This window comes from Hyposmocoma kahamanoa, unplaced genomic scaffold (assembly GCF_003589595.1).
Source record: "Hyposmocoma kahamanoa isolate Upper Pololo Valley unplaced genomic scaffold, ASM358959v1 129, whole genome shotgun sequence".
Taxonomy (NCBI): Eukaryota; Metazoa; Arthropoda; class Insecta; order Lepidoptera; family Cosmopterigidae; genus Hyposmocoma; species Hyposmocoma kahamanoa.
The window spans coordinates 2,537,407-2,563,662 of NW_020653460.1; the positions used below are offsets into that span (position 1 = coordinate 2,537,407).

At 37.3% G+C, this 26,256-nt stretch overlaps 2 protein-coding genes across 5 annotated transcripts; one reads left to right on the forward strand and one right to left on the reverse strand.

Annotated features, from left to right (window-relative positions):
- Positions 1 to 1,298: 1,298 nt before the first annotated feature.
- Positions 1,299 to 25,457, reverse strand: LOC113240273 (protein transport protein Sec23A; the record flags this gene model as incomplete). The annotated part of the gene is made up of 13 exons (XM_026477531.1): positions 1,299 to 2,194; positions 4,475 to 4,480; positions 4,625 to 4,648; positions 6,276 to 6,296; positions 7,492 to 7,557; positions 16,124 to 16,279; positions 16,355 to 16,529; positions 16,717 to 16,868; positions 17,440 to 17,593; positions 18,082 to 18,200; positions 18,840 to 18,979; positions 24,102 to 24,244; positions 24,868 to 25,457. Coding segments are annotated over 13 exons (1,836 nt in total), but the record flags the coding sequence as incomplete, so codon positions are not given.
- LOC113240307 lies at positions 11,364 to 15,471 on the forward strand. Of its 4 annotated transcripts, none has more exons than XM_026477579.1 (3): positions 11,364 to 12,996; positions 13,405 to 13,993; positions 14,714 to 15,471. In XM_026477579.1, exons 1-3 carry the CDS (start codon positions 11,394 to 11,396, stop codon positions 15,363 to 15,365), a joined length of 2,844 nt encoding a protein of 947 aa, XP_026333364.1. In that variant the 5' UTR covers positions 11,364 to 11,393; the 3' UTR covers positions 15,366 to 15,471. The 4 variants fall into 4 exon arrangements, with proteins under 4 accessions (XP_026333364.1, XP_026333362.1, XP_026333363.1 ...); XM_026477577.1 differs by having other exon boundaries at positions 11,364 to 12,819; positions 12,910 to 12,996; positions 13,405 to 15,471; XM_026477578.1 differs by having other exon boundaries at positions 13,405 to 14,899; positions 15,018 to 15,158.
- Positions 25,458 to 26,256: the final 799 nt, after the last annotated feature.

The window sequence follows — 26,256 nt, forward strand, 5'->3', positions numbered from 1 at the left end:
TTTATATTAATTTATTAAATATATCATCCAGCATCAAATTTCTCCGATTCCGAACTTGTTACTCGTATTAGAAATATTTGCTATCTCTCGCTATCTCTCCCTTAAAATAAAAAAATCATTAGGGATGACAGTTTTATAAATAATTAATGACTAGTAATTTTTATGTTGGTTCCGCGGCATTGTAAATTGACTCTTAGTCATCAACCAGCGGGACTAACTCGACAGGGCGGGACTTGTGGGACGTCGATCTCGCGCAAGTCGCGCCCTGTCGTGCCAACCCTAGTTATGTCTAATATTCAAACTACCCTATACTGAACCGTTACAAAAATGATTAATTTTAGCAATATTTTTTGTATCACGCGGTTTTAGATTCCAAATTATTATTTTTTTTTATCTTCAAAATTGTACGTTACGTCTATTCGTGCCAATGAGGACTATATGTGTGATACAAAATAAATTTGTGTAGTTTGTGTAATATTTATGATATTTATTTTTATAACGTTAATTTATTGCTGTTTAGTTTAAGTTTGATCTTATGGGTAGTGCGTATAGCCTAATCAATTATTCTCAAAGTTTTGATAAGTAAGCACAGAGGCGTCTCACTATAACGGATGAATTTATTATAATAAAATTTCCAATTTTAACTGCTTTACGCCTCTTATAATATTCCATGATTTTTAATTTATTTTGGATCGCGTTTATATGAAGCCGCTTGCGTTAACTTAGTTTATAGAATTTTTGTAATACATAATATTGATAAAAAAAAGTCTCTTGAGTATAGTTTTAGCGAATTGCTATCAAAATATAGGAGTTTAGTTATTGGGCACACAATAGTACTTATATTTACGGTTTCAATTTATGTTTTATGTAGATAAATAAATCAATTATATTTTGTAATTTTGTATCATTTTTATTTATAAATATCTCAGTGTACAGATAATTAAAATTATACCATATTAGGAAATGAAACGATTTTTCCGAATTTAAATCGCGTATATTTGTTTTTTCAAACAAACCGATGTTTCGGGCCCTTCACAGGTCCCATGGTCACGGTTGACTCCTGACCTGTAAAGGGCCCGAAACGTCGCGGAAAAATAGTTACACTTCCTATGTGTAACAATCGCGAAACCTAAGAACTCTATTTATACCATATTTTTTTGCAAATAATTACATTATAAGACACACTCCAAAATATTTGAATTAAATTAAATTTAACTCTGAAAGTGAAAATTTCTGTGTATATAAATATCTATCGTGGAATAAACCCTCTTTTATACTTTTGGAAGATCTGAAAACTGAAGAGGAAATTGCAATAATGTCATAGACAATGAAACAAAACAGAAGATGCAAGAATATAACAAATTTCAAGAAATACTATAATCGTTATTGAACATTATCATTTCATAATTTTAAATTAACAATTTTAGAAAATAATATAATTGTATGTATATATAACTTAACTGCAATATAACTTGTAAGAAATCTGTAACAGAATTGATCTTTATTCGAACAAACACATGACTACATAAAAAACTTGATAAAAAAAAAGAATACAAATTATTGAAGGTCATTATTAATTAATTCGAAATCTTATGCTAGAATTTTTACCATTCTCTTAATGGTAAGACTAACTTCTGAAAGACATTTTAGACATTCGCACACAATATCAAATCGACGATGTGTTTATGTAGGTTTGTAGGTACAGAGATAAAAAAAATGTGCGTCACTCATTAAACACCTACATGCATTTGAGAAAGTTCTTTGAACTTGTAGACAATAAATAATTTATGTCGAAGTGTATCGGTAGTTCTATCTAAACCAATCCATATAATTTTTTATAACATGCCGTATCTACACATTTTTTTAGACACCTGCAATATAGAAAGATCATCTTCTGCATCTTAGAAGTATCCTACAGCTCGCTTTTGACCTATAACCTGGTGTTAAAATTCTGGAGGAGTCTGATCACGTCTGTACCACAAATGCAATTCTCACGTATAATTATAATGTTTTTATTTGTTGGGATATAAATCTCTAGCTATATAGTCGACGACAGACATCAATTCTGCAAGAGATATACAACATGCAGAAACCCCGTATAGGGTTAAGCTGTGGACGAGACTGCTAACTTCTTGAGGTGCTCCATGAACACCTGCAGCGACACGTCGTCTGTCAACACCGGGGCACCGCCGTCCTGTCAACGAATGTAAAAGTAATATTAGTAGACTTGATGGCTTGTGACACGTTTATTAAAAAAGCCCATTTTAAAGTATGAACTCTGTCCAGACACCTGTAAAGACGGTAGCTATCGCTTACGTCTTTTAGTATTAACTATAGATCGCTACTGTACATCACAGTACGTGCCGTGTGAAGATTAAACCTGACCGCGTACATTCATAATTTCTTATAGACTTTATTCATTTTATTGAATATCATTTATTTACTTTATTTATTTATTCATTCAGGTAACAAACAGTCATATACAAACAATTATCTAAGAACACTGTATAAAAATAGACCCATAATACCCTACATTAACACATATGACATAAATGGTGCAAATATGTGACGGATACAAAATATTTACATATATACTACCAAAATATTCATATTACAGATCCAAATACACTCCCGGACACATAATTCGAGCCACCTTGCATTTTTATCCTTAAAGGGTTACAATATAAAAATATAGTTATCGTCGAGGAAAAAGTTTTCAGCGGTTTTATAAATTCAAATTTTCAATAAGAACTTAGGAAACGACGTTTAGTACACCAGTTTCTAAATTCATAATAGTTCTTGATCAATCAAGCATTGTTTAAGCTAAGGGCATTTAATATTAAAAATGCAAGATGGCTCGAATTATGTGTCCGGGAATATATAATAAAATGTACATTAGAACCACTAGAATATAAGTTCTCCCACTTTTTTCTTAAAAATATTTAAGGAATTTACAAATATATCGACATCATAAAGACACTTACTTATCATAAAAACTACACGATCGTCTGAGAAAGGTATTTTTTGCATAATTTGTTCGACAGTTTGTAACATAATAAGTCCTTTTTGAACGAGAAGGGGATACAAGGTACTTTAAACGAGATTTTCTCTACATCATGATGATTTCACTACCATGAAATTCATAATATATATTTTTGTGAAAATACTAGTTTGTTGCAGTGTTGGGCAAAATGTAATTGTTCTGTCAATTAAAGATTGACAATTAATTAATTGTCAATTGCAAAACAGCAATTAACGATTCATCAATTGTTAGTTACGAGAACCCACCCCCTAACCCATATTCGTAATGATACTTTTATTCGGTACTTTCGGTTTTAATTGTTAGTTTCAATTGTTTCTTAAACAAGTAAAAAAATTAATTGCAATTAAAATCAATTCAATTGAAATCAATTGCAATTAAAATCAATTGTAATTAAAATCAATTGCAATTAAAATCAACTGTAATTAAATAAATTGCGACTTTCGAATTCTTCCTTGTACTTGTTAGAGATCTATGTTTTTGGCTTTAACGGCTTTTTTGCCGTAACGCCACCATCAGAAACTTACGAAAGTTTGTCTACACTTTCTTCCTATAAGCTTATTTCTTGGGTTAGAACCACATTTGTAAACGTCGTAACATATGTATATTTTAGTAGCAGTAGAGTTGCTTGTGAGAGTTCCGTCCAGGGAAGTGCAGCCACCTTACCTATTTCTGACGCCAAGTAATGTGAGCGTTACTGCGTTCCGGTTTAGAAGGGTAAGCGTGCTGGCGAAATTACAGGCACGTAGGACTTGTAAATTTATGTTTCAGGATGACGGGCACAGTGGCAGTGCACCATAAGATCTTTGCGATTTAAAGCACTAACTGGCACTATAACTGTTACGGATAGGCGTGTCGCTTACCACCAGGCATACGACTTGTTCGTCCCGTCTATTAGTATTATAAAAAAAAAGAAATATATGACATACAAAACGTTTTCTGTTAAGTGAGGTCGAACCTTAAAAACATGCTCTGTCAGAAGACGGAGCGTGTACATTTTGTATTCGGCTCCAACATAGACACATGCGGTGTCTAGTACAAAACGTGTTAGTGAACGAAACGTCTTCTCAATACGAAATTCTGAATGTATACGATCAGGCACAGTAGCTATCGCGGAGGCAAACGCAATCCATCACCAATGATTTGTATACGGATGTTTAGTATATTAACCTCTATAGTTAACAAAAAAAGCTCTTTTCAAAAAAATTAGAATAACATTTCTGTTTGTTTCTTAAGAAATCAATTTTTAGTGTCTGTCATAGTCTGTGTTGATTTAAGTTCTTATTAATTAAAAGAAACACTTGCACTAAATAGCAACAAACATAAAAACATCTCCGGGTAATTAATAGGGATGCATCAATACTTTGTACTCGTATTGATTCAACCCTAGGTGTGAAATTAGAACAACATACGGCAACAAACAGAAGCTACTACCTCTTGCTGAAAAGCAGAAAAGTTTTATTTTACAATACAACACACTTCCAATACCAATTAATATAATTTTTAGTATAAATATATTTTTTATTATTTTAATAAATTAATTTTGTACATAAAAACTCTTTGACACTACTTTTGCGTACTTACCGACACTAAAGTGCTTATCACGGGCTGGAATATTTATACAATTTATTTTAAAATATTTAATATGGAATTTTACTAAGCAGCGGTGGCGAAGAATTTATATAAAATTATCCCTATTGGAAAAGCAAGAAATTGGTTAATCTAGGTACAATACAAAAAAACCCACGTTCTATTTATTTTGAATGAACGAAACGTGTGACAATTTTATCCGGTGAAATATGATACTATCGCCGAGTTCGCTTGCCAAAATAATATGCTGCCTAATGAGCAACGATCTTTTTCACTCCTATGGAAAAGTACCGTTTTCCGTATCGTTTTAATTACGCGATATACGACGGGTCAATTCGATACGATCGAGTTATGAGATGCGCAAGTGAAAGTGAGAAAGGAAGTTTGTCGCGTCGCGGTGGTAAAATGTGTAGATGAATATTCGCTATAAGATAAGAAACCAGCACTGCAAGTGTGACGTCCTATAATTGGTAGAATGTATTTGTCGAAAATAATAAAGGCGAGCGAACTGTTAATGCTTGTACAAACAACATGTTTTTACATTTTGGAAATAATTGTTTTAGCACCCGTCAGTGATTTTTGTGTATTATAGCTAATAATATATAACCACCCACATCACGTGACCCAGTCAATACAATGGCGTTAATTATAAAAATCACGGACCCGACTCTTTTGAGGATCCACTCTTAGCCACAGCTAGATATATAGATTAATTACCTTTATGGAAGTAGTTTCAAAGGCAAGCGTTTACAATTTTTGTGAACGTTTTGTGTGTAAAACCCACAAGTTCATTTTTAACTTTAATAAGATTGCTATAGAATAATATAAATATGGAATAATACTATTAACATTAATTGTATACTGTTACTGTAAACTGTTAATAGTATTATTCCATAGAAAAAAATAATTTTCCTAAAACTAAGGGCGCCTTCAAATTCAATTCAATCTGACTTCCAAGATTTTCATATTAGTTTGGAAGTCAGAGTCACATGGTGATGTTAACTTCTTTTATTTGATAAATAAAGATTATTATTATATTAAATTAGACTTTTATAGAAGCGGTGGAGCCGCGCCAGTACTAACTTTCATACAATATTAAGAAGCGCAGTTGCAGCGCCACTGTCGTAACAATTAGTGAACTAAAATTACTGGAATGCTTCAGACGCGCGGCTGCCGCGCCACTGGCACCACTGCAGCACGTCTGCAAGCGTCTAATTGGAAGACGGGCGCCTTAACGAGGTTCGAAAAGAGTACCTGTCAGACTTTTTTGATATAAACCTTGAGGGCCGTTTGTGACGCCTTGTATTTGTGCCACGGATAAATTTATAAGGAGCTATCATAAATTCGTCTGTGCTAAAATCAAATGTTTTGTCCTTTTCTTATTGGTATCGAAAGAGACAGATGCATCAAGGGTCGTTTCACATTAACGCAATGTATTTTTTTCTATTCATACTAAAATTATAACGCTCGATCGCGTTACCGTTGCTGTATGAAAGGTTTCGAGCGACAACATGTTTTATCAACTTAATCCTATTAGCTACGCTGCGATCAAGGCATTTGCGTGAAACGGCCCAAGACATTATAAAATAATCATGCAAAGCATAAGAAAGCAATTCCCGTAACCAATTTAAAAAAAAATCTCTACCGCAGATGGTATCGGCATCGCCTGGGTATCGCCAAACAATGATGAAACAAACAAAAAAACAAAGGTCAATTCAAATCATGCCACAATGGCGTATTTTCAATGGTATCACACCATGCAAGTTTTGAACACCTGTAACAATCTACAAAACTAGCATGCATTATTTATTTTTTTTAAATAACTGCGTAAAACTTTTTCAATTGCGAATTTTTCTAATAGAGTTGCGGCAAATTAACGTGTTAGAGCAGTGCCAAAATTGATTAAACTAAAAAAATCAAGTGCTAAAATAAAGATTAACTCACACTACACTGAACCGGGAGCGGACAATCGTATATATAATGAGTATCACATAGATTTTTCATATATTGGTTATAGTTAGCGTAAATGTATATATAATATGTATGTGGTAATTAATGACCTTGCTTAAAGGCGTACGTCAAAATAGTCTGCCACGAACTGACAGCGATATGTCGTTCTACTGAACGATTCTTACTACTACTTCGACTTAGTAACTTGCAAAAAAATGTCCTCGATTCTGTCTGACACAAACTGGCCTTATTTCAGTTCAATGCGTCTGTCCTATAGAGCTATAGAGCCTTCGAATTAGTTGACACATTTCTATCACTAACAGCAGTAGAGCTCCTTGTGAAAAAACTCGTCCGAGGCCGTACTATTTCTCCGTCAATCAGTAATATAAGCATTACTGCATTCCGGTTTTGATGGGTAAGGGTGCTGGTGAAATTTTAGGCACATGGGACTTGTCAACCTATGTCTCAGGTTGACGGGTACAGTGGCAGTGCCTCTCAGATATTTGCGATTTTAAGCTCTGCCTGGCACTGCAACCGTCACGGATAGGCGTATCGGTTACCACCAGGCGCGCGTCTTGTTCGTCCTGTCGCATAAAAAAAATATCACCACTAAATTTATAAGCTGTCAAAATGTTCTGCTCTGAACTAAAAATAAATCTGAAAATGACAGACGCATTAACTTAAATTAAGTTTAGATTGCGTTTACCAAAACCGACATCACTTTCGTCAATTACTAAGGCGAAGCAACTGGCATTTCACAGTTATGACGAGTGTTTATGGTCACGATGCAATGTGAGTCACTCTTTAGTTCTAACTATTAAACAATAATAAAATTATCAATTTTCTATACTAAATAAATCATTTTAAATGTGTTTAGTAAGTAAAATAAAGTAAGTTAAAGCAATACTCACCCCTCCGTAGGCGTACATATTGTTATGTGTCTGCGACGGGTTCACCTTCGACAGCAGGAAACGCGCCTATAAAGAGATAAAAACATTGTTACAGTTGTTATTGATAGCCCAGTTTTTTTATCTTACATATAAAATGCAATGGTCACCCAGTGGGATTTCTTATGTGCAAATGAGGTTCTAGCAATCTAAATCAATCCATTGTGACTGCGGTGCTTCAACACAGTACCTACCAGGGTTGTTGGTGATGCAAGTTTCTTACACATTAGCGTATGTGGATACTGATTATTTTCACCTGATGGTGTTATTATAGCTTTTTTATCTTTTTTAAAAATTCGAAAAATGTACAAATCCTTACAGTATCTGCATGAAATAGCTTTTATATTTGGTATTGAAATAAAAGACTGTTTCAATGATTTTCTGGCATTTTTTTTGCATAAAATCGACCAAATTGCCTAGCTTAATCATACTGGAATTTTATCAAAGGTAAGGACAATGGTTGAATTACTTTTCCGGCTTGCGGTCTCTATTCCAGTGTACCATAATCCCCGTTAGTCTTCAGGTAACGTTTCGAATATCCGCAATTATCAGTACCGATTAATGCGAAAGCTAATGCGGATATTTTAATTTATGCGGATGCAGATGCTGATTTTCGCAACAACCTTGGTAGATGCAACTCTGGTTGGCAGAAACACCTGTGTGGGGGAAGATCTCAACGCGGCCACAGATTGCGCAATCATGGTTGGAACATACATACACCAAGTTATTATCAAGAGATCCGAGGCAATACGTCAAGTGAACAAGTGAATTTTCTTAAAATTAGTTTTCTAATTCATTATAGTGTACTTTCAAATGCACTTTTCAATGGTAAAGTATGGGGTTTGTAACTAAATCATTTTTGTATTACATTCACAAATCCACTTATTGGACTCCAACATAGAAAAGAGCATAATGAGAAGTACCCTGGAATTACAATGAGTTAGGAAATTCATATTTCGAGAATTCACATATTGGTTTTTGTCTCAAACCAATTGATATAGTCCTAAACTAAAAGAAGCAATGACACAAGAAGAATAGGATTTACTATGGAGACTTAAACTACTACTTTACTATGGAGATTAAAATGTCGCAATGCAGACCTTCCAAGGCTACCCTTGTATATTAACTAAAAGATCATGGCCTCCCAAATTATAAAAACCATAGCGACGGCGGAGTACAGAAATTACATATGGCTAGATTTATAGAGAAATATGTGTATAATTTTGTGGTTTTTGTACGCAAACATCCATTAACCGTGTCAGATTGTATTCCACAAGACAAGAAATGAGTGAGCTTGGGTATAGTGAAATCTCATTCACGTACACGTTACCAAGTCCATTCTAATCTCAAGTATAAGACATGCGTTAGTAAACGCATAAAAGCAAATAGGAAAAACGAAACGATCCATTGTAATGAAAACAATGAACGAATGGCGCTCGTGGCGCGATAACACGCCAAAATGTTGTGCCGAGTACTACTGACTGCGATCGCCATCTCATGTACGTTTTCACGTGAAACAATCGTTAATGCAAACGCTCAGAGCACAGAATGTGCGATAAAAGGTTCCGACAAAATATATAGTAAATATTTTATAAGTGACAAAAATTCACGATGTAGAACGTAGTATTTCAATTGTGTGTGTAATTGTGTATTGTGCTGCTACGCGGTTGTGTTTTCCTGTGATTTCCCTCTCTTTAATGGTTCCCTTGTTACTGAGAACCATGGTTTTTTGATGGTTCATGGTAACATTAATAATAATCCCAATTGTTTTTTCCGCAAACGGATTAATTCCAGTCAGCCTCGCGAGCAGCTTGAGGCGGTTGGATTTATGTGGCATGTCGCTTCCAGCACAAATGCAGAAGGCGATCCTGCTCGATACGGCACCTATTGTTCACCGGTTCTTGAACCTGAGACCCAGACCCCGGCCGACTGTACCATCGCCGAGAAATACCGCCTCTCTCGTTTAAAAATTCAAAATTTATCTTGTACACTATGGGAGAGGCGAGTCCTTTTATTGCAACAACAATAATGTACCAGACAACAACACCAATTACCTGGTTTCAAACTAGGGAATTCCGTGTACTATGAATACCAGTGCAACGGAATTCACTCAGAGACACACCAAGAAAACCCAGACCAAAACCAATTTAGAAAAGTTCATTTCCCAAACTGGTACTACCGGGAATCGAACCCAGGCCCTCCTCGTATCCAGTATCGACAGTGCAAACCGTTGTGGCACCGAGATCATCAGTTTTGATGTATTGTCGTTCTCTTCAACGGGAAGCATGTTATAGAGAACGTGGCCGCCTTCGCTTGGTCAGGTCATCTTGTCGGCGATCGATCGAATGCCTTCAACTGGCGACCACTTTCATTAGCAGTCTATGATCGAAATGGAACTGTAAACAGACACTCAATCGATAACCGACTTTTGATTTGAAGTTCCAAAATTGTAGGCACTGTGGGTGACAGAGTATGCTCAACACAGGACATCCAAGAATGCAGCTTTATTGCGATCGTTCTGCAAGAGAACGCTCTTAGCGATAAGGTCGCCTTTGTCTACATTAGTTCTAAGTTGTTTTTGTTCTTGTATGTGAGCAAAGATAGAAAACAACCATGGAGCAGACCAAAGCGTCGATGGAGAGACGAGCTAGACGCGCACCTGAAGGACTGGACCTCAGTGACGCAAAACAGAGAGGTGCGGAGAGAGACAGTATGGCTTTTTTTAAAAAGAGCAATAAAGTGTATATTAATACATACTGTGAAGTGTTCGAGTAAAAAGTTGTTTAAGTGTTTGTATAAAGATGCACTGAGTACCACAAATATTTGTTTATTGTATGAGCCAATTTCCTATAGTGAAATATTATAAACTTATGTAGTGTAGTGAAGTGACACCTGTTCGAATTTTAGTATATACGGCCATGGCATCAACGTTCATATCTTTTAAAATTAACACGAACTATAAGCAAAAACTGGATAAAAATCCAACTACAACCAGCACTAGCTGTTTCTTTTAGAGAAACGTCCTTTTCTCCAATAGAAACAGCTCAATAATTTCCAGATTTAATATGCGTGTTATTCCTGAGCGGAATTCAGAAAGAGGATTTGGACGTCGGTCTGTTAAGAAAACTTGAGCAGCGCAATGTCAATTTAGACGAATTAAATAATGAGTAAGCACTATCATAATAATAAGCTCATTTATTATCTCCCAACATGTACAAAATATAAGTGAATGATGTAATGCAAATAATAATAGTACAGGTATAATACCAAAGTAAGTAAGTATTTTAAAAACCCATAGCATAAATATTATGTATTTTATTCACACTAATTGCTTATCCTCAAATAATGTTTGCAAAAACGCACCCATTACAACAAAATAAATATTATATAATACTAAACATAATTTTCTTCTACAGAAAAGTACGTCAAGAATGTTTTAATAAATTCTACGTGGAGCAAGGAACGTTACCCAAAAACTCGACAAAAACCACTATAAATTTTGACTTGGCATCCAAAGGAAGTAAGTGTTTACAGTTTTAATCATATTACGTTAAACAAAATTAAAATTTAAGAAAAAATTGTTTTTAGATATAACAAAAGCAAGTTTTGCTGATCTACTGGATACATCTGAATTGGAAACATTATTGCAACATTTAAAAAAGAACAAGCATAAACCACTGACATTCACGACTGAACATCCAATCTCACTGAATCGAACAAACTCTAAGAAAAAAAATATTAATGTAGAATTAAAATCTATTAAATATAAAATAGAAATAATAACTAAAAAACCAGTTGTCACGGAAAAAGTTGAAAACGATCACAGAGCTTTGCCCACCTTGAGCAGTGTTATTAAATTCTGGAATATGTACATGAAATCAAACCCAAAAAGCAGCAAAGAACATTACAACAATGAAATTACTACGAAAAGGGTAACACCAGAACCTCGTCACGCCATGTACTCTGAAGAAGCCGAAAGCATTAGCAAAGTTTTAGAGAACTTAGTTTCAAATAAAGGTATCTATATAGATAAACTATCAGAAAGGCAAGTACCAAGAGAAACTCAAAGGTTTTTCAATTATCAACTTAATAGTGAATCTTATATCGATGATAGAAGTAAATTTATTATTGAAAACGGTAAGCCTAACCAAGAAAATATTAAAAGCGTATTTCAAGAACCAATAAATTTCGGCACACCTCATGATTTAAGTTTTAAGGCATTACTGAAAAATATTTATAAACTTTTTGCGAAACCGCAAACGAGTAATGAAAATAAGGTTACCCGTATTGAAATCGATACGCCGGAAAACAAACCAAGTAAACACGATAACGTAAATGAGCAGAGACCACAAAGTGCGGCAGAATACGTAAAATACAACGCAGACGAGAACGTATTCACTAATAACCCACTAAATAAAAAACTTAACTTACTAAAATCTTTACTGACGAATTTCCAAATAAATAAATTCAAAGATAATGGAGATATAACGGCGACTATTACCCGATTGGAACAATTAGGAAATAATGAAGTGTGCTCACCTTTAACCACCTTAGCTCTCAAGGATAATTTATCTAGGAATCATAATGTTCCTCCCAGCCCATTGGCCGGTCCTATGAATGATATAATGAATAGGGCAATAACAACGCACTCGATGGAAAATATAAATTATTTCGAGAAGAATACAGAAAAATCTCAAAAATTATTACAACAATACAATCCACCACTAGAGAAGAGTATGAATTATTTCGAGCAGACTACAGAACATTCTGAAAAATTTATACAAGAGTACAAAGCGCCACCAGGACCAAGAATAATTTACTTAAAACTTACCACAGAAAAACCTCAAAAACTTATACAGCAATTCGAAGCACAACCAGTGAAAATTGAAAATTACTCCGAGCAAAATACAGAACAGTATCAAAAATTTACACAACATTACAATGCACCACCAGTGGAAACCATTAATTACTTCGAACCCTATATGGAACAACCGCAAAAATTTATACAGCACTACAGTTTGCCTCGAAATCCTGACACACCGGGTATACAAACTTTTGTCCACGACTTAGCAAATAGCAGCCATGAAAACACACAAAGTTCAACTCCACAAAGGCTACCGCTAAAGGAAATTATTTTTACGACACCAAGTATTTCAACTGCCATTAACAACGAGAAATTTCTGCATCCCGACGTCATGAAAGAAATTGCAGAAAATGTGAAGAAGTTAGTACTTAACGACATCCAAGATCGTATATTGGCAATCACTAAACCCACCATTACGACTGAAATAACTACAAAGAATTACATAACTGAACTAAACACAACTTCAAACGTTGCTTCTGCAAATAATCAAATTATCCCTAATGCAATGAAACTCATACCTACAAAATTGCAACCTAAGAACACAACTACAACAACTTTACAAAACAGCCCAAAAGATAAAACACAAAATATCAGTACAACTGCAGGTAAGAAAGACAAGACCTATTAACACCTAATATTAACACACTTTTAGAACAGAGTTGATACATTATTTTCTGAAGATGGATGTGAAGTATGTCTTTTCAATATATCTAAACTAACATCAGAGAAAATGACTTCCAGTGATGAGAAGATCTTCTGCCCCTTTTTAGCAAAACTGTCCCTATTATACGACATATCTGACGCCATTAAAGTGTGAAGTCACGAATTAGAATTGGTATTTCTTTCTACTATTGACTTCTGAATGCAATGTGTATTGAGTATTTTATTTTTTAACAAATTTCAATTACATTTTCATATTTGACGATCAATTAAATCGCATCTATTTTTTATCGCAAACATTTTTCGTCATGTTTCTACATACAGTTTGTAACATAGTTTTAATTAATTTTCAGATATGTTCGCTGCTTCGTTAACTAAAATTGATTCGGAAAAGTTAAAACAGGCGACTATTATAATAGAAAAATTCATTGAATTGTTTAAACACATCAAACTGATGCAAGAAATCAAGTCAATGGCCGTGACAGCCACGCCGAACACTTCTAAGAACATAACATATAAGGAATTAGTGCAGCCACAAATAAACTTTCCTGTTTTAGTGGATTCTTCCGGATACATTCCACCGACCTCTGTTAACATGAAATTGCAAGATAAATCCAGTCTTCATGACTTACTACCACAAGAATTTCAAGCCAAACCCGGTTCCTACGACTTGCCACAAGAACTAAGTCCATTCGACCTAATGTTGCAAGCTCATAAACGTGCCCTCGACATACAACTACAATCTATCAAGCCACAGCAACTGCTCGATATAAACGTACAAGCAAGTAAACTACCTATTTCTTTCGAGTCAAGATTACACCCACCGTTTCCTTTCAATATGAAAATACAACCTTCCAAAATATTGCCAATTATCATCAACCCATATACTCAAACATTACAATCGCTACCATATCATAACTTGAATGTAAATCAAGCACATATCAACAACGGTATACCGAACATAAACAAATTAAACAATTCTGTAACTGTTCAGCAAACAGATGTCGGAGCTATAGCCCCTATTCAAATGGTAAATCCTGTAGGTTTAAATAACCACATTGTTTTATCTTCTCCTCTGCCTCTGGGATTAACTCAAGATGAAAAGAATAGGTGGAACATAATGATCAAGTATGGCAAAAGTCAAGCTGAGATTAAAGATGTTGAAAGTCGTAAACATACATTGAGTACATATTCAAATACACCGTATCACATTGAAAACTCCAGTCATGAATTAGGAAGTACTCTACAAAATCGTTCAATAAATCATAACGTTCCAATATTCAATCAAGACAGAAAACAATACGTAAACGATTTCAGAATTGGTTTCAATCCCGAAAGGACTTCAGCGGCATCAAAACAAGATGCAGTTCCGCAGCTCAAAACCGACGTCAACATATCAAACTATGAGCAACCGAGAACAGAAAACCCTAAAAATTCTGACCTCGAAAATATATTAGCAGAGGTCGAAAAAATTGCCAAAGTGTTTGGATACAAAAGCGGAGTACAAGACAAATCCAAATGTTCAAATGGAGCACACAATAACGAACAAAACCAAAATCGTGAAAAAATTGCGGAAGTGCTTGAATATCAAAACGTGATAGATGATAAAACAAAATCATTAAACATAGCAGAAGATGTTGACATTCAAAATCAAAATAACAGCAACAACGTTATTTTCAAAAATGCTGGTAATACATATGAAGAAAAATTAAACAGTAAGGAAAACACGAATATTGGAATTGGTTACAATTCTAAACGCAACCCATTTGATCACCGTTCGAAGCTGGACCCGCGAATTATACATCTCAATCAAATGGCTCGTTTTTTGAGAGCAAATGATAAAGAAGAAGTGTTTAGCAATGTTTTTAAAAGGGTGTATACACCGCAAACATTACAAAATATATATACAAAACGTAACTCTCCTGATAATAACTTTGCTATTCAAGGGACCCCGAACTACGGCGACAGTGTCATGGTAGCGATGGACAGTTTTAAAAATAAAGAATACAGAGAGAAAGGAATTAGCTTTGATCGACGATATAACTCTGGTGGTGCAAATTCGGAGAAGATTCCTGTAGGTTACCACGAGAAGCTAGAAAGATTCGAGGAAAGGTCTCAATATAAAGACAAAGATTGGCAAAATACACCGCAAGCGAGGCCATCGGCCCCTATAAGTAACATCAAACCTCCTTCTATATACAACGACGCACCGTTCAAAAACTTTTTAAAAACCCAGCAAAAGGTGAACAAAATACTAGAACGTTTATTAGCGACCAGAACAGACGATGCTGCACGAAGTACTGAAACCATATGAATAAATAAAAATTAATGTACAAGTTACGGCTATTACTAAAGTACTTTCACTTGTAACAAATTAGTTTTCTCATTAAAATACAAGTATCGTATTTATCACCACCTACATGCACTCTTAAGTTTTTCAACCCTGAAATGGTGGCGGTGGTATTGAATTTGACATTAAGAGGGAGCAGAGGAAAAATTCCTAATCTTCGATTTGATTTTAGAGGGGTGTATCCACATTAAAGTTAAAAATAAAATATTGTATGAGTAACTACACGATATATTCAAGCATAGACATTAATCAGAAACATAAAACAATAAAGTTTCCTCGATAGATAAAAATCACGAAATGACCTCCAACTTTCACATTTTTTCGATTTATCCTCGAAATGCTACAGATTATTAGGACAAAAATTAGATAATTAATTATATTTATGCATGATCGACAACTGTCACTACGGATTTTTTTTTATCCCTTTAGTTTTAGAGTTATTCCGCTAAAACGAATTTGGTACTTTTAATGCGCAAAATTCAACATCTCCTGTCGCATGTCACGCGAACTTCAGGCATATATTTGTTTCACAAATTTGGGCGGAGCCAACGTCAAAACGTTTTTGGCATGCTCCCTCTTAATGTATATGTTGCACGTAAAAGAAATTAGTTCTTTCAATTTCGACAATGAATTGGGAGTCCAACTCTAAAACGGCAGGTAATAACTGAATTGCGTCCTATCTTTAAATTGATTTGTTAGTTAATAGTATTATAATTTGTTACCTGTGACCCGCCGTGCTCAGTGTCGATGTACCGCGGCACAGGGAAGCGGCTTTGCAGGATTTCCTGCGCGTCATCCACAGGCGCGCGCAGCAGTTGCGCGAAGCTCTCGTACTCCGGCATGTCTTGGTAACGTAGAGCGCGCCATTGAGCTATGGTCTGTCAGAAACAAGGACACATTTTCAAGGTTTATCCTTGTCAGCGCACAAAACAAGCCATTTGATAAAAACATACCTCTCCGTGATAAATTAAAATCTGGAAGAAGGTGTCCATAAGCAAGATGCGGTCTGGTTGAATGGAGGAGGTATCGAGAAGCACCGGCTCGGGCGGGCCGCCGAACGAATACGAGTATAGGATCGGCTGGATCATAATCAACGACTGCGTTAGGTCTTCGCGCATTAGCATGTGCCTGCAGAATAACAAATGTGTAAGGACATGTTTACAGAAATTATCCGGGGATTCGCTGATATCGACACGATAACGTAATTGCTTAACTACAAGAACACCGTTTCTCGTTCGTAAATAGACGACTCTGTATACACAACGCTCAGAATTTACATTAATGTGAAACATGATTGTTTGTTAATACCGCTAACCTATAGAAGGTAGTCTCATCAGGAGAATTGTTAAAGACTTGCAGGAACTGTGACCGTCGCAGATGGTACATGAACTGCGGATACAGACTGAAGTTCTCCGACATGCGGAAACTATTCGGATCATCCTTCGCGTATTCGCCAAACTTTTGACACTGTAATTGAATAAAACAGGAAAAATCTGTTAACTTTAATGGAAGGACATATTACACAATGACACTTATAAAAAATATAAACAATAATTTAACATTTTTTTCCTTATCTTTTCCTTGGTTTATCGAACTAAATTCGACAAGTGCTTTGATGCTATAAAAGCACTTGTAAAATTTGAACGATAAACAAGAAAGGACGTAATACAGAGCCTTGTTGAAAAGGTTTTCCAACAAATAAAACAACACTATTCTCTGGTTTTTAACACCAATGATTTGCGAATAGTATTACTCAAAAATGGAATCTTACAGGAATAGTTATAATGTTGTAAATATTTTATATTACGAAATGTATCGTACATTATCAAATGCTTTCGAAAAATCTCAAACAGCGAAAACTATCTTTTAGCGTTTTGCTATTGAGTAATTGCATAATTATAATGAATATTACTTAAAGTACTTTAATAATTTTACAGAGTACACATAAAATAGTAAATCTTTAATTAATTTAGATTTTTTTCACTTACGCTTTTTACAAACAACCTCTAAAATGTTATTGGTTAGTTAATCTTCTTACCAGTCTGATAAGCATCCTATCGAGCCAGCGCAGCACATCAGGGCCATCTTCAATCTCAGCGCGGTAGACTACCAGACGAGCCATCACTACCGCTGCGGCCTCTTGGTCAAACCCAGCTGCGATATGATGAAGATTCACTGCCGCATCGCCCCAACTACGTGGTAGATAGGTATTTAATTTAGGATCGTGTTTTTAACCTTGTCAATCATGATTGCTGTACGCTTACATTATTCACGTTAATTTAAAATCTCAGCTTTTCTTAACTGGTCAATATAATTTGTCCTTAATTTTAACTTATTGGTTAACCAGGGTAGGTCCGCGAGAATTTTTAGCTTTTATTGACAAAAATGTTTGGAAGTTGGTTTTTTCCGCGATTTCAGAAGATAGCAAAAATTGTTCATATTAATTGGTAGAACCATTCCAAAGAAACTCGCGCACCGTCACTGTTATATACCTAAAGCAAAATTAGCGTTGAGTTTTTTTTCACATACATAAATGACAAATTATTTAATATACAGTCAATTTAATAAAGTCCCAAAAATATCTACAGTATTCTTAATTAAAGACTGTCAATATTTCAAGGATACAAGATTTTTATTGAAATATATACTTATAACTTAGTGTATAGAATTGAATACGCACTTGCGAGCAATTGTAGTGACTCTGACGCGGCGTTGTCCGCTGGAGTGTTGATACTGTGAGATTAGCTGCACGCACCCGCGTCCGCCTTGAGGCACTGGAGCCGCATGTTGGTTCACTACCTATTAACGAATATCACACAATTCAGAGGTAGTAGTAGCTTTATGTAAGTAACGTCGTCCTGTTTTCTTGAAAGCCCTCTCTCTCTCTATCTCCTTATACAACTTGTGTATGACATATAGAGAGCGGTTATAGTACGATGGGAGAAAGCGTGCTAGTCTCACCAACGGTAAAGGAACACATAGCCATGAAACCAGTATGTCGAAGAAGGTTCACAAACAATTTTCTGTTTATCGGAATATTTTTTGTTACAAGAAACGAAAATATGCCTTATACCGCAGTAATAAATGTTCGCTTCTTGAGACCTAAATAAACATCTCGAATTCGACGTTATTCAACTATTAACCGCTAGGTGGCATAACACTGATTGAAATTTTAAACGTATAAAATCAAAACGTCCTAACTTGCAATAATAGGTACTGAACATTCAACAATATGCCAATAGGTTAAAGTTTAAATTGTATGTATTAACAGTCCAAAATACATTATTTCTTTTTAATTAGAAATTACGACTGATTATTGTCAAGGTTTCAATACTGTCACAAATTATGAATGTTCCGAGGTTTGTTTTTTTCTTGTCTGATCAAGGCAAATATAGAAAAAATACTCTTGTTCTACAAACATATACATATAGCACATACCTCAAAGAAAATGGCCATAGTAGTACTAGGAGTAAACGTGCACATCTTCCATTGGCACGTATTCCCCATTCCCACTTCCTGGTCGGCCACGCAGGGACTTTTCACGTTTAGCGATACGCAAGATCCAATCGCACCGCTTACTAGAACAAATATGTTAGCATTCAGATATAGAAATATATTAAACAAAGCAATAGAACTTCAAAAAAATCATTTTTTGTATAATAATATGGGATGTTAGGACGACGTACCTCCACGCGAGCGAGTGGCTTCCATTCTATGTAATCCAATTGCATAGGAAGGGAAGACATGAGCCGGTACATCCTGGGCAACTCCTAGTAAATGCTTGGACTTAGTTCGGGCATTTGCTAGGCGCTGGCAAAAGTGTCGTCACCCAATCTAAGGGTTTCAAGCGGATTGTGCCCATGGATGCGTGTCTGGGGCCCAGCTGTTAACGGTGCACCCTCGATACCGGGGCACCTCGGGGGAACTTTATGCCCTTCAGCCGGCAAGCGGGGCTCTGCTGGCTGTGACCTTTTAATTCCCTATCTTCTCGTGGGATATGTATGGAGAAAGATATAAACATTAACGCTTTAATCTCCTCCTTGGGACGAAACGATTGCTGAGATGGATAGTCTACCCAGCAACGACGACGTGACTTCGGTCACGGCTATGGATACGAATCAGGCGGGTCCTTCGGATGCCCTGGTGTCGGAATCTAGCGCTCAGCCGCGCATTCGGCTGAGCGGGTCTTGCCAGAAGAGATTGCAGGGCCTGATGAGAACAGGTATGAGCTACGCAAAAACTCTGCCTCTATCTGAAAAGCCCTACAGTGATCTTCCGGTGTCCAAATCACCTCCAAAACCAAAAGCCCAGAAGCGTGAACGGTCAGAGGAGGCGTGGCCACAGGAGCATGTCAGGAAAGCTCCCAGGACCATGGCGCCAGCTGAAAGCAGGAATAGACCTACTTTTAGCGAAAAGGCGGGCTCCCTGCGCGTGGGTATCCGGAATTCGGAACCCATGTCAGAAAAGCAAATGGAGCTGGTGGAGCTATTCATGGTCCGCACCATAGCGAGTACTACATCGCATGGCGAGGGACCGAAGTTCCTGGGCCTCTCTCACAAGCCAGGCCAGATTCTTGTGACCTGCAAGGACCGAGCAAGTGCAGACTGGCTTGTGGGAAAGATCGGCAATTTAAAGCCGTGGCCGGAAGCCCAGCTATCCTTGACTGATGAGAGCGAGCTTCCGAAGCCCACCACCTACACTCCCAAGAAGGGATGTGAGTCAGTGCGGATGGCCATCAGCCTGCTGGGGGCCCAAAATAGAGGCTTCCACACAGAAGTGTGGAAGATTCTTCACGCAAGTATCAAATTCTCTGTATATTAATAACGAAGGATGTACACCAACTTTTGTTACTAGGCCAAGACAAGAAATTCGTGACATTACTTTCCCTGCGGCTAGACTAGCCGGACTTATATCGACGAGACGTCGATGTCGGATAATAAACACATAAAATTTAATCTGGGAGCAGGCGATGTCTGCCACCCCACTACATTTAGAAATCCAAGGGACATGGCCTGAGATGTCTATAGAGACAGACTAGGGCAATATCTACAAGTGTGTCCTAAATCGATCAAAACCACTCAGTCTAGAGTTAGCTGTTGAGGTCACTTCCAGGGCCATCATCAGCGCTTTTGAGGAAAGCTGCCCGTCAAAAATTTGGACCTCCAATAGGAAGGTTCCGTGGTGGAATGCAAAACTGAGAAAGCTATGGGTGAAAACTCGAAGGCTCTTCAATAAGGCCAAACTAACAAAGGAATGGGAGACCTACAGGAAGGCGCTAACTAACTATAACAAGGATATAAGGAAGGCCATCAGAGTTTCGTGGCGGCGGTTCTGTGAGGAGATCGCTAGTGCTCCTCAAGGTGCACGTGTACATAGACTGCTCGCAAAAGCCAATTCCCATCAACCAGGACTGTTAAAGAAGCCTGATGGGACCTTCTCGACTTCTACGACAGAAACCCTTGAGCTTTTAATCTCAACCCACTTCCCGGGGGCCTTGTGCGTTACGCCCACTAGGATTAGTGGGTGTGGGTGTGGGTGTGAGCTGATTCTGACTGGAACAGAGCCGCCAACATAATAAGACCCCGACAAGTGGCTTGGGCTCGTTTAAATCGTATAAATCCCCAGGTTAGGACAGCATTACTCCCATCTTACTGCAGCAAGGAATAAGTGATGGCCCGTTTGAATCGTATAAATCCCCAGGTGAGGACAGCATTACTCCCGTCTTACTGCAGCAAGGAATAAGTGTACTCTTGCCATACCTGGTCAAGATATACAGAGCCAGTCTTGCTTGGGGACACATACCGATGCAATGGACAACGTGTAAAGTTGTATTTACACTGAAGGTAGGCAGAAAGGACTACTCTCTTCCTAAGCCCTTTAGACCTATCTGCCTAATCTCATTTTTGCTTAAGGCAATGGAGAAGGTACTTGATAATCACATTAGGGCTTCGTCCTTAACATATAGTCCTATCCATCACACTCAACACGCCTATAAGAGTGGAAAGTCCACAGAGACAGCTTTGCTCCACCTTGAGAACAGGGTTGAAAGAGCGTTTGAGGACAAACAAATAGCACAGTGTGCCTTTCTAAACATTGAGGGTGCATTTGACAATACACCCCTCCATACTCTGGTGAAGGGCCTAACCTGCAAAGGTGTAGACACTTCAACCACGAGACGGGTACAGAACATGCTTTTAAGCCGGAGGGCCAGTATCTCGTTATATGGGAACCAGCTTGTGGCCCCCACAGTATATGGTTGCCTGCAAGGTGGGGTAATTTCTCCTCTCCTTTGGGCTCTTGCCGTGGATCAGAACCTGTATAGGTTGGCTAAACTGAATATTGACGCTCAGGTATATGCGGATCACCTGGTGATCACAGTTCGAGGGCACTGCCAAAGTACTATATCATCACTTATGCAAGGAGCACTTGACACCATTTCCGCGTGGTGTCAAGATAATGAACTATCAATCAATGCGGAAAAGACAACCATTGTCCCCTTCACTAGGAGACGGAAACTAGACAAGCTAGTGGAACCGACTCTTGGTGGCAGGGCTGTGGGCTTTTCCGCAGAAGTCAAATATCTAGGGATAACTCTAGATCAAACCCTAGGGTGGAACCACCATATAACTAACACGGTCAACAAGGCCAAGATGGCCTTAGGTATCTGTAGCCGTATGGCGGGACAGCGTTGGGGTCTAAAACCAAAGATCTCTCTGGTTATATAAGGCAATTGTCAGGCCCATAGTGACTTACGCCTCCGTTGCTTGGAGCGCTAAAGTCAGCCAAATCACTACAATTGTCACTCTGGGCAGTCTACAGCACATCGCGTGCCTGCTTGCAACGGGAGCCATGTCCACCACACCTGGGGCGGCCCTAAATGCATTGCTGAACCTGACTCCTCTGCATTTACTCATACAGAGGGAGACCAGTGCCAGCATGTACAGGCTTACTACTAGGTTAAAGAGTAGATGGTTCTCCCAGACATTGAGGTCAGCCCAAGACTCAATTCTGGAACACTCTGTTCTGGGAATGACTTCTGATGCCATGCTTCCCAAACAAAACTTTAAAAAACTCTATCAGGTAGAATTTCCAACTAAAGAGAACTGGAAAACTAACAGTCTCACCTGGAAGGACGGTAGCCTTCTATGGTATACCGATGGGTCTAACTAAGAGTCGTATTCTAGAACTCTACACAATGCTCAAGTCAGGATCTGAGTATGATTTCAAGCACTGGAAATACGATCTTGATGGCAGGGACTTGAGTATGATTTCGAGTGCTTTAAACCATACTCAAATCCTGACTTGAGCATTGAGTAGAGTTCAAGAATACGACCTTGAGATAGGACCCAATGTAGGCTGTGGTATACACGGTGTGAGACCCAGGCTCAGCTACAATCTGAACATGGGATGACACTCCTCTATCTTTCAGGCCGAACTGTACGCCATAATTACTTATGCGGATTTGAACCTGAAGAAAGGCTACATTGACAAGCATATTTACATATACTCAGATAGCCAAGCGGCTCTACATGCTTCAGTCACCCCAAACATCAAGGATTGTAGAGAACTGTGTAAATATACTGAATACTCTCGGGGAAAGTAATACAGTGGTACTGCGCTCGGTTCCAGGCCACTCTGACATCGAGAATAATGAGTCAGTGGATTTCCTTTACCTACTGGCAAAGGCTGGTGCTAGGAAAACCTTTATTGGACCCGAACCCTTCATAGGGATACAGCCTGGTAAAGCTCATTCTACTAAATGAGAGCACACACCTCTCCCGAGAAGTGTGGCTGCAGAACAAGGGTCTTGAGCATTCAAAAGCCCTGATACCTGCCTACAGTGCCAAACACTGTAGAGAAGCTCTGTCATTGAACAGGAATGGCATAAGAATACTCACTAGAGCCTTAACAGGGCATTGTGGCTTAAACAAGTACATGTCAAATATTGGGCAGAAGGAGAGTAGAGAACGTAGATTCTGCCATAATGCGGATGAAACTCCTGTTCATCTACTCACTCAATGCTACCACCTGATGGGCGTACGAAGTTCCGTACTGGGAAGACATATGCCACAACCAGAGGACATTAAATCTGTCAGAGCCAGGAAAGTCCTTCAGTTCTGCAATGCTGTCGGCCTTGGCTCTGCACTGTAATTAGTGGTGATCACAACAGATCAGTCAATAGTCGCAGTGATGAGGGGATGCACAGGCCCTGAATGAAGCCACATTAATATTAATCTTTTAGGCCTTGGGAGAGGCGAGAGTTTAAAATAAATACGATAATAATAATAAAATTATTTTTGTTAAAAAGTCTATGACAAAAACCACTAAAATAACTGATGTTAAATTTCTCTTGCCCCAGTAAGCAGCCTGACGCCTTGTAGCAGACCTTCGTGCACCTGATCGGACACAAACATACTTTGCATGGGGAATCCACAAGCACAATGCTTTTAAGTCGGGTTGATATAGATATAACTACATTAAAAAGTAAAGACATGCTTAAAATTGCTTGAATCTCGTACTGACATGACCGCGAGCCATTATTCCTACAACTTTCCAAGAAAATTCTTTTCCTCCTTCTTTCAAGAAAAGAGAAGGCTTAGTTTTCTATATGTTTCCTATTCAGGAAAAATTTCTCTATTTTGCTGCATAATGTGACTAGACACATCCATATAAGTTGAAGTTTATAAGTGAAAGACTCACTTTTGAGTTCCCGACTGCATTTGACTTCCAAAGTACCATTGAAGGCCATCTTATAGTCTCCCTTCTGGTCCTTGGCGAAGACTCGCTGGAATGTCTGCTTGAAGAGAGATGAGTTAAAGGAATCGCCCATCACCATGTGACCTCTGAAACAATACAATGGTAAAAGAAGAACATACGAGTAATAGAAAACTTCCATTTACCTTCCAAGTTCATTATCATTATCACTTTACTATGATTTCCATTTTTTTAATGATTATATTGAGTACGTTTAACATTATCTTAAATAGACAAGTCCCAGAGGTTGGAAAAAATTATCTTATAGCATGCTTATTAACTAAAATAAACAGCTCACAAAAGTAGAAAACCTTTCTTTTATCCACCAATAACTGAGGTACTATATCACTACCAAGCGTGATATATTCATAGCTTGTGTATGTAGTACCTTTTGTTTTTACGTGCGTACTTAGCTGGCTCACTTAGTCATTTTGACTTGATAATACTGAAGATTACAAATGTATTTATTGTATTACAATGACAATCTCTAGGTGACTAGGAAGTCTACTCATATCATCTCCAATTGTACAAGCCATTAGCTGGAATGAATTTCGCAAAAACATGTTTACATTCAAAATCTATTTAGAAGTTGTGTCATAAATAAAAAAGCTTAAAATTCAAACTAAGGTTTAAATCCTTTCAATAATAATTCCACATCAGCCATTTTCTTTTTCATAACAAATAATTGTATGATGTCATAGATATTACTAACCCTGTAGAATTGCAACACTGCTTCATCTCCATCAATCCAGTTTGGTCTAATGCACATGAGTAAATATCAATTGCATGCCCATTTGTGGCCGCCCTCAAAGATAGTGCTTCATAATGCTTAATAGCTTTCTTCATGTATTTGGCATTGTCTTTATGAATATCGTGATGCGACCGGATTGGTTGCTTCAGCTCATCATTAACCACCTGACCTGGGCCTTGAGAGCAAGGACCTCCAAGGAAGAGCATAACTCTGGCTCCAGTATTTGGGTATGTGACTTCAAGTAACCCGACAGCAAGGGACAAAGCGACACCGCTGCTGCGTAATGGTCTCTTTCCAACACCTAGTGGCCAAGGATCTCTGCCAAGCTCGCCAAGTAAATCAGTAAGTGCCATGTCACATTGTTTCACAGGTTGTAAGAAACGGTGTGCTGGTGGTGCGGGAGTGGGAGCACCAGGACGGGCTTGCGGGTTTGGTGTATTGACACGACCAATAGCTAATTGCTCTTGGATCTGTTTAGCTGTAAGATCTTTTGTACCTTTGAAAACATAGCACTTAGAAATACCTTCTGTTCCTGTAATAAAAATGAAGGTTTTATTTTAAACATTATTTCTTTTTAGCTTTTTATTTCTTTATTTTATATCCGTTTGTTCAAACAAACACATCAGCAGTGACCATGGGACCTGTAAAGAGCCTCAGAATCGGATTTTAAAATTTGAAAACTCCAAGAGCCAAGTTTTTTTTTAGTTTTTTTAATATTTTTTTATTTGAGTGTATCTCCAAATATTGAACACACCCTGACATGTGAATCCTAATCCAAGGCAAAGTGGGCATAGTGATGTTCAAGCCCTGAAGAGCCTGAAATATTGGTTTGTTTGAAAAATGAATTAAATTAAATTAAACCTGGAAAACAAGAACTAAAAACATAAGAAGTTGGTAATTAGTACCTACTATACTTTATATGTTAACACATAAAGCCCTGTAAATTGGTAGCTGAAGTGAAAATGTTTTTGATTGTAATAGCATTACTTGTAAGAAGAGTTTTGTAACCTAGCTAATTCCCACAAGATAGCTTAGAAACATTTGAAGTTACATCAATATAATGTCAACTTCAATATATGTGATATAAATCAGTTAATAACATATTTATACACTTAAAAGAATTACATTATTTAGAACATTTTCTACAGATATTTTTTACCTATATATAAATAATATAAAACACTAATATATACTTAGGCTGTTTCCTGATGTATCAGTGCAATAGTGTTGCAGCATCGGTATGCTTAAGATACACAGTACCGAAAGCTTACCAAGCACCTATATTCCAATGTGCACTTCCTGATTGGCGCAATTTGGATACGAGAGGGAAGGGATCATTTTCGTGTATGG

Coding starts and splice junctions, on each gene's coding strand:
- LOC113240307 (XM_026477576.1), top strand. CDS start 11,394: ATGTACATGAAATCAAACCCAAAAAGCAGCAAAGAACATTACAACAAT. Junction 12,997..13,404: donor AAATATCAGTACAACTGCAG/GTAAGAAAGACA, acceptor ATTAATTTTCAG/ATATGTTCGCTGCTTCGTTA.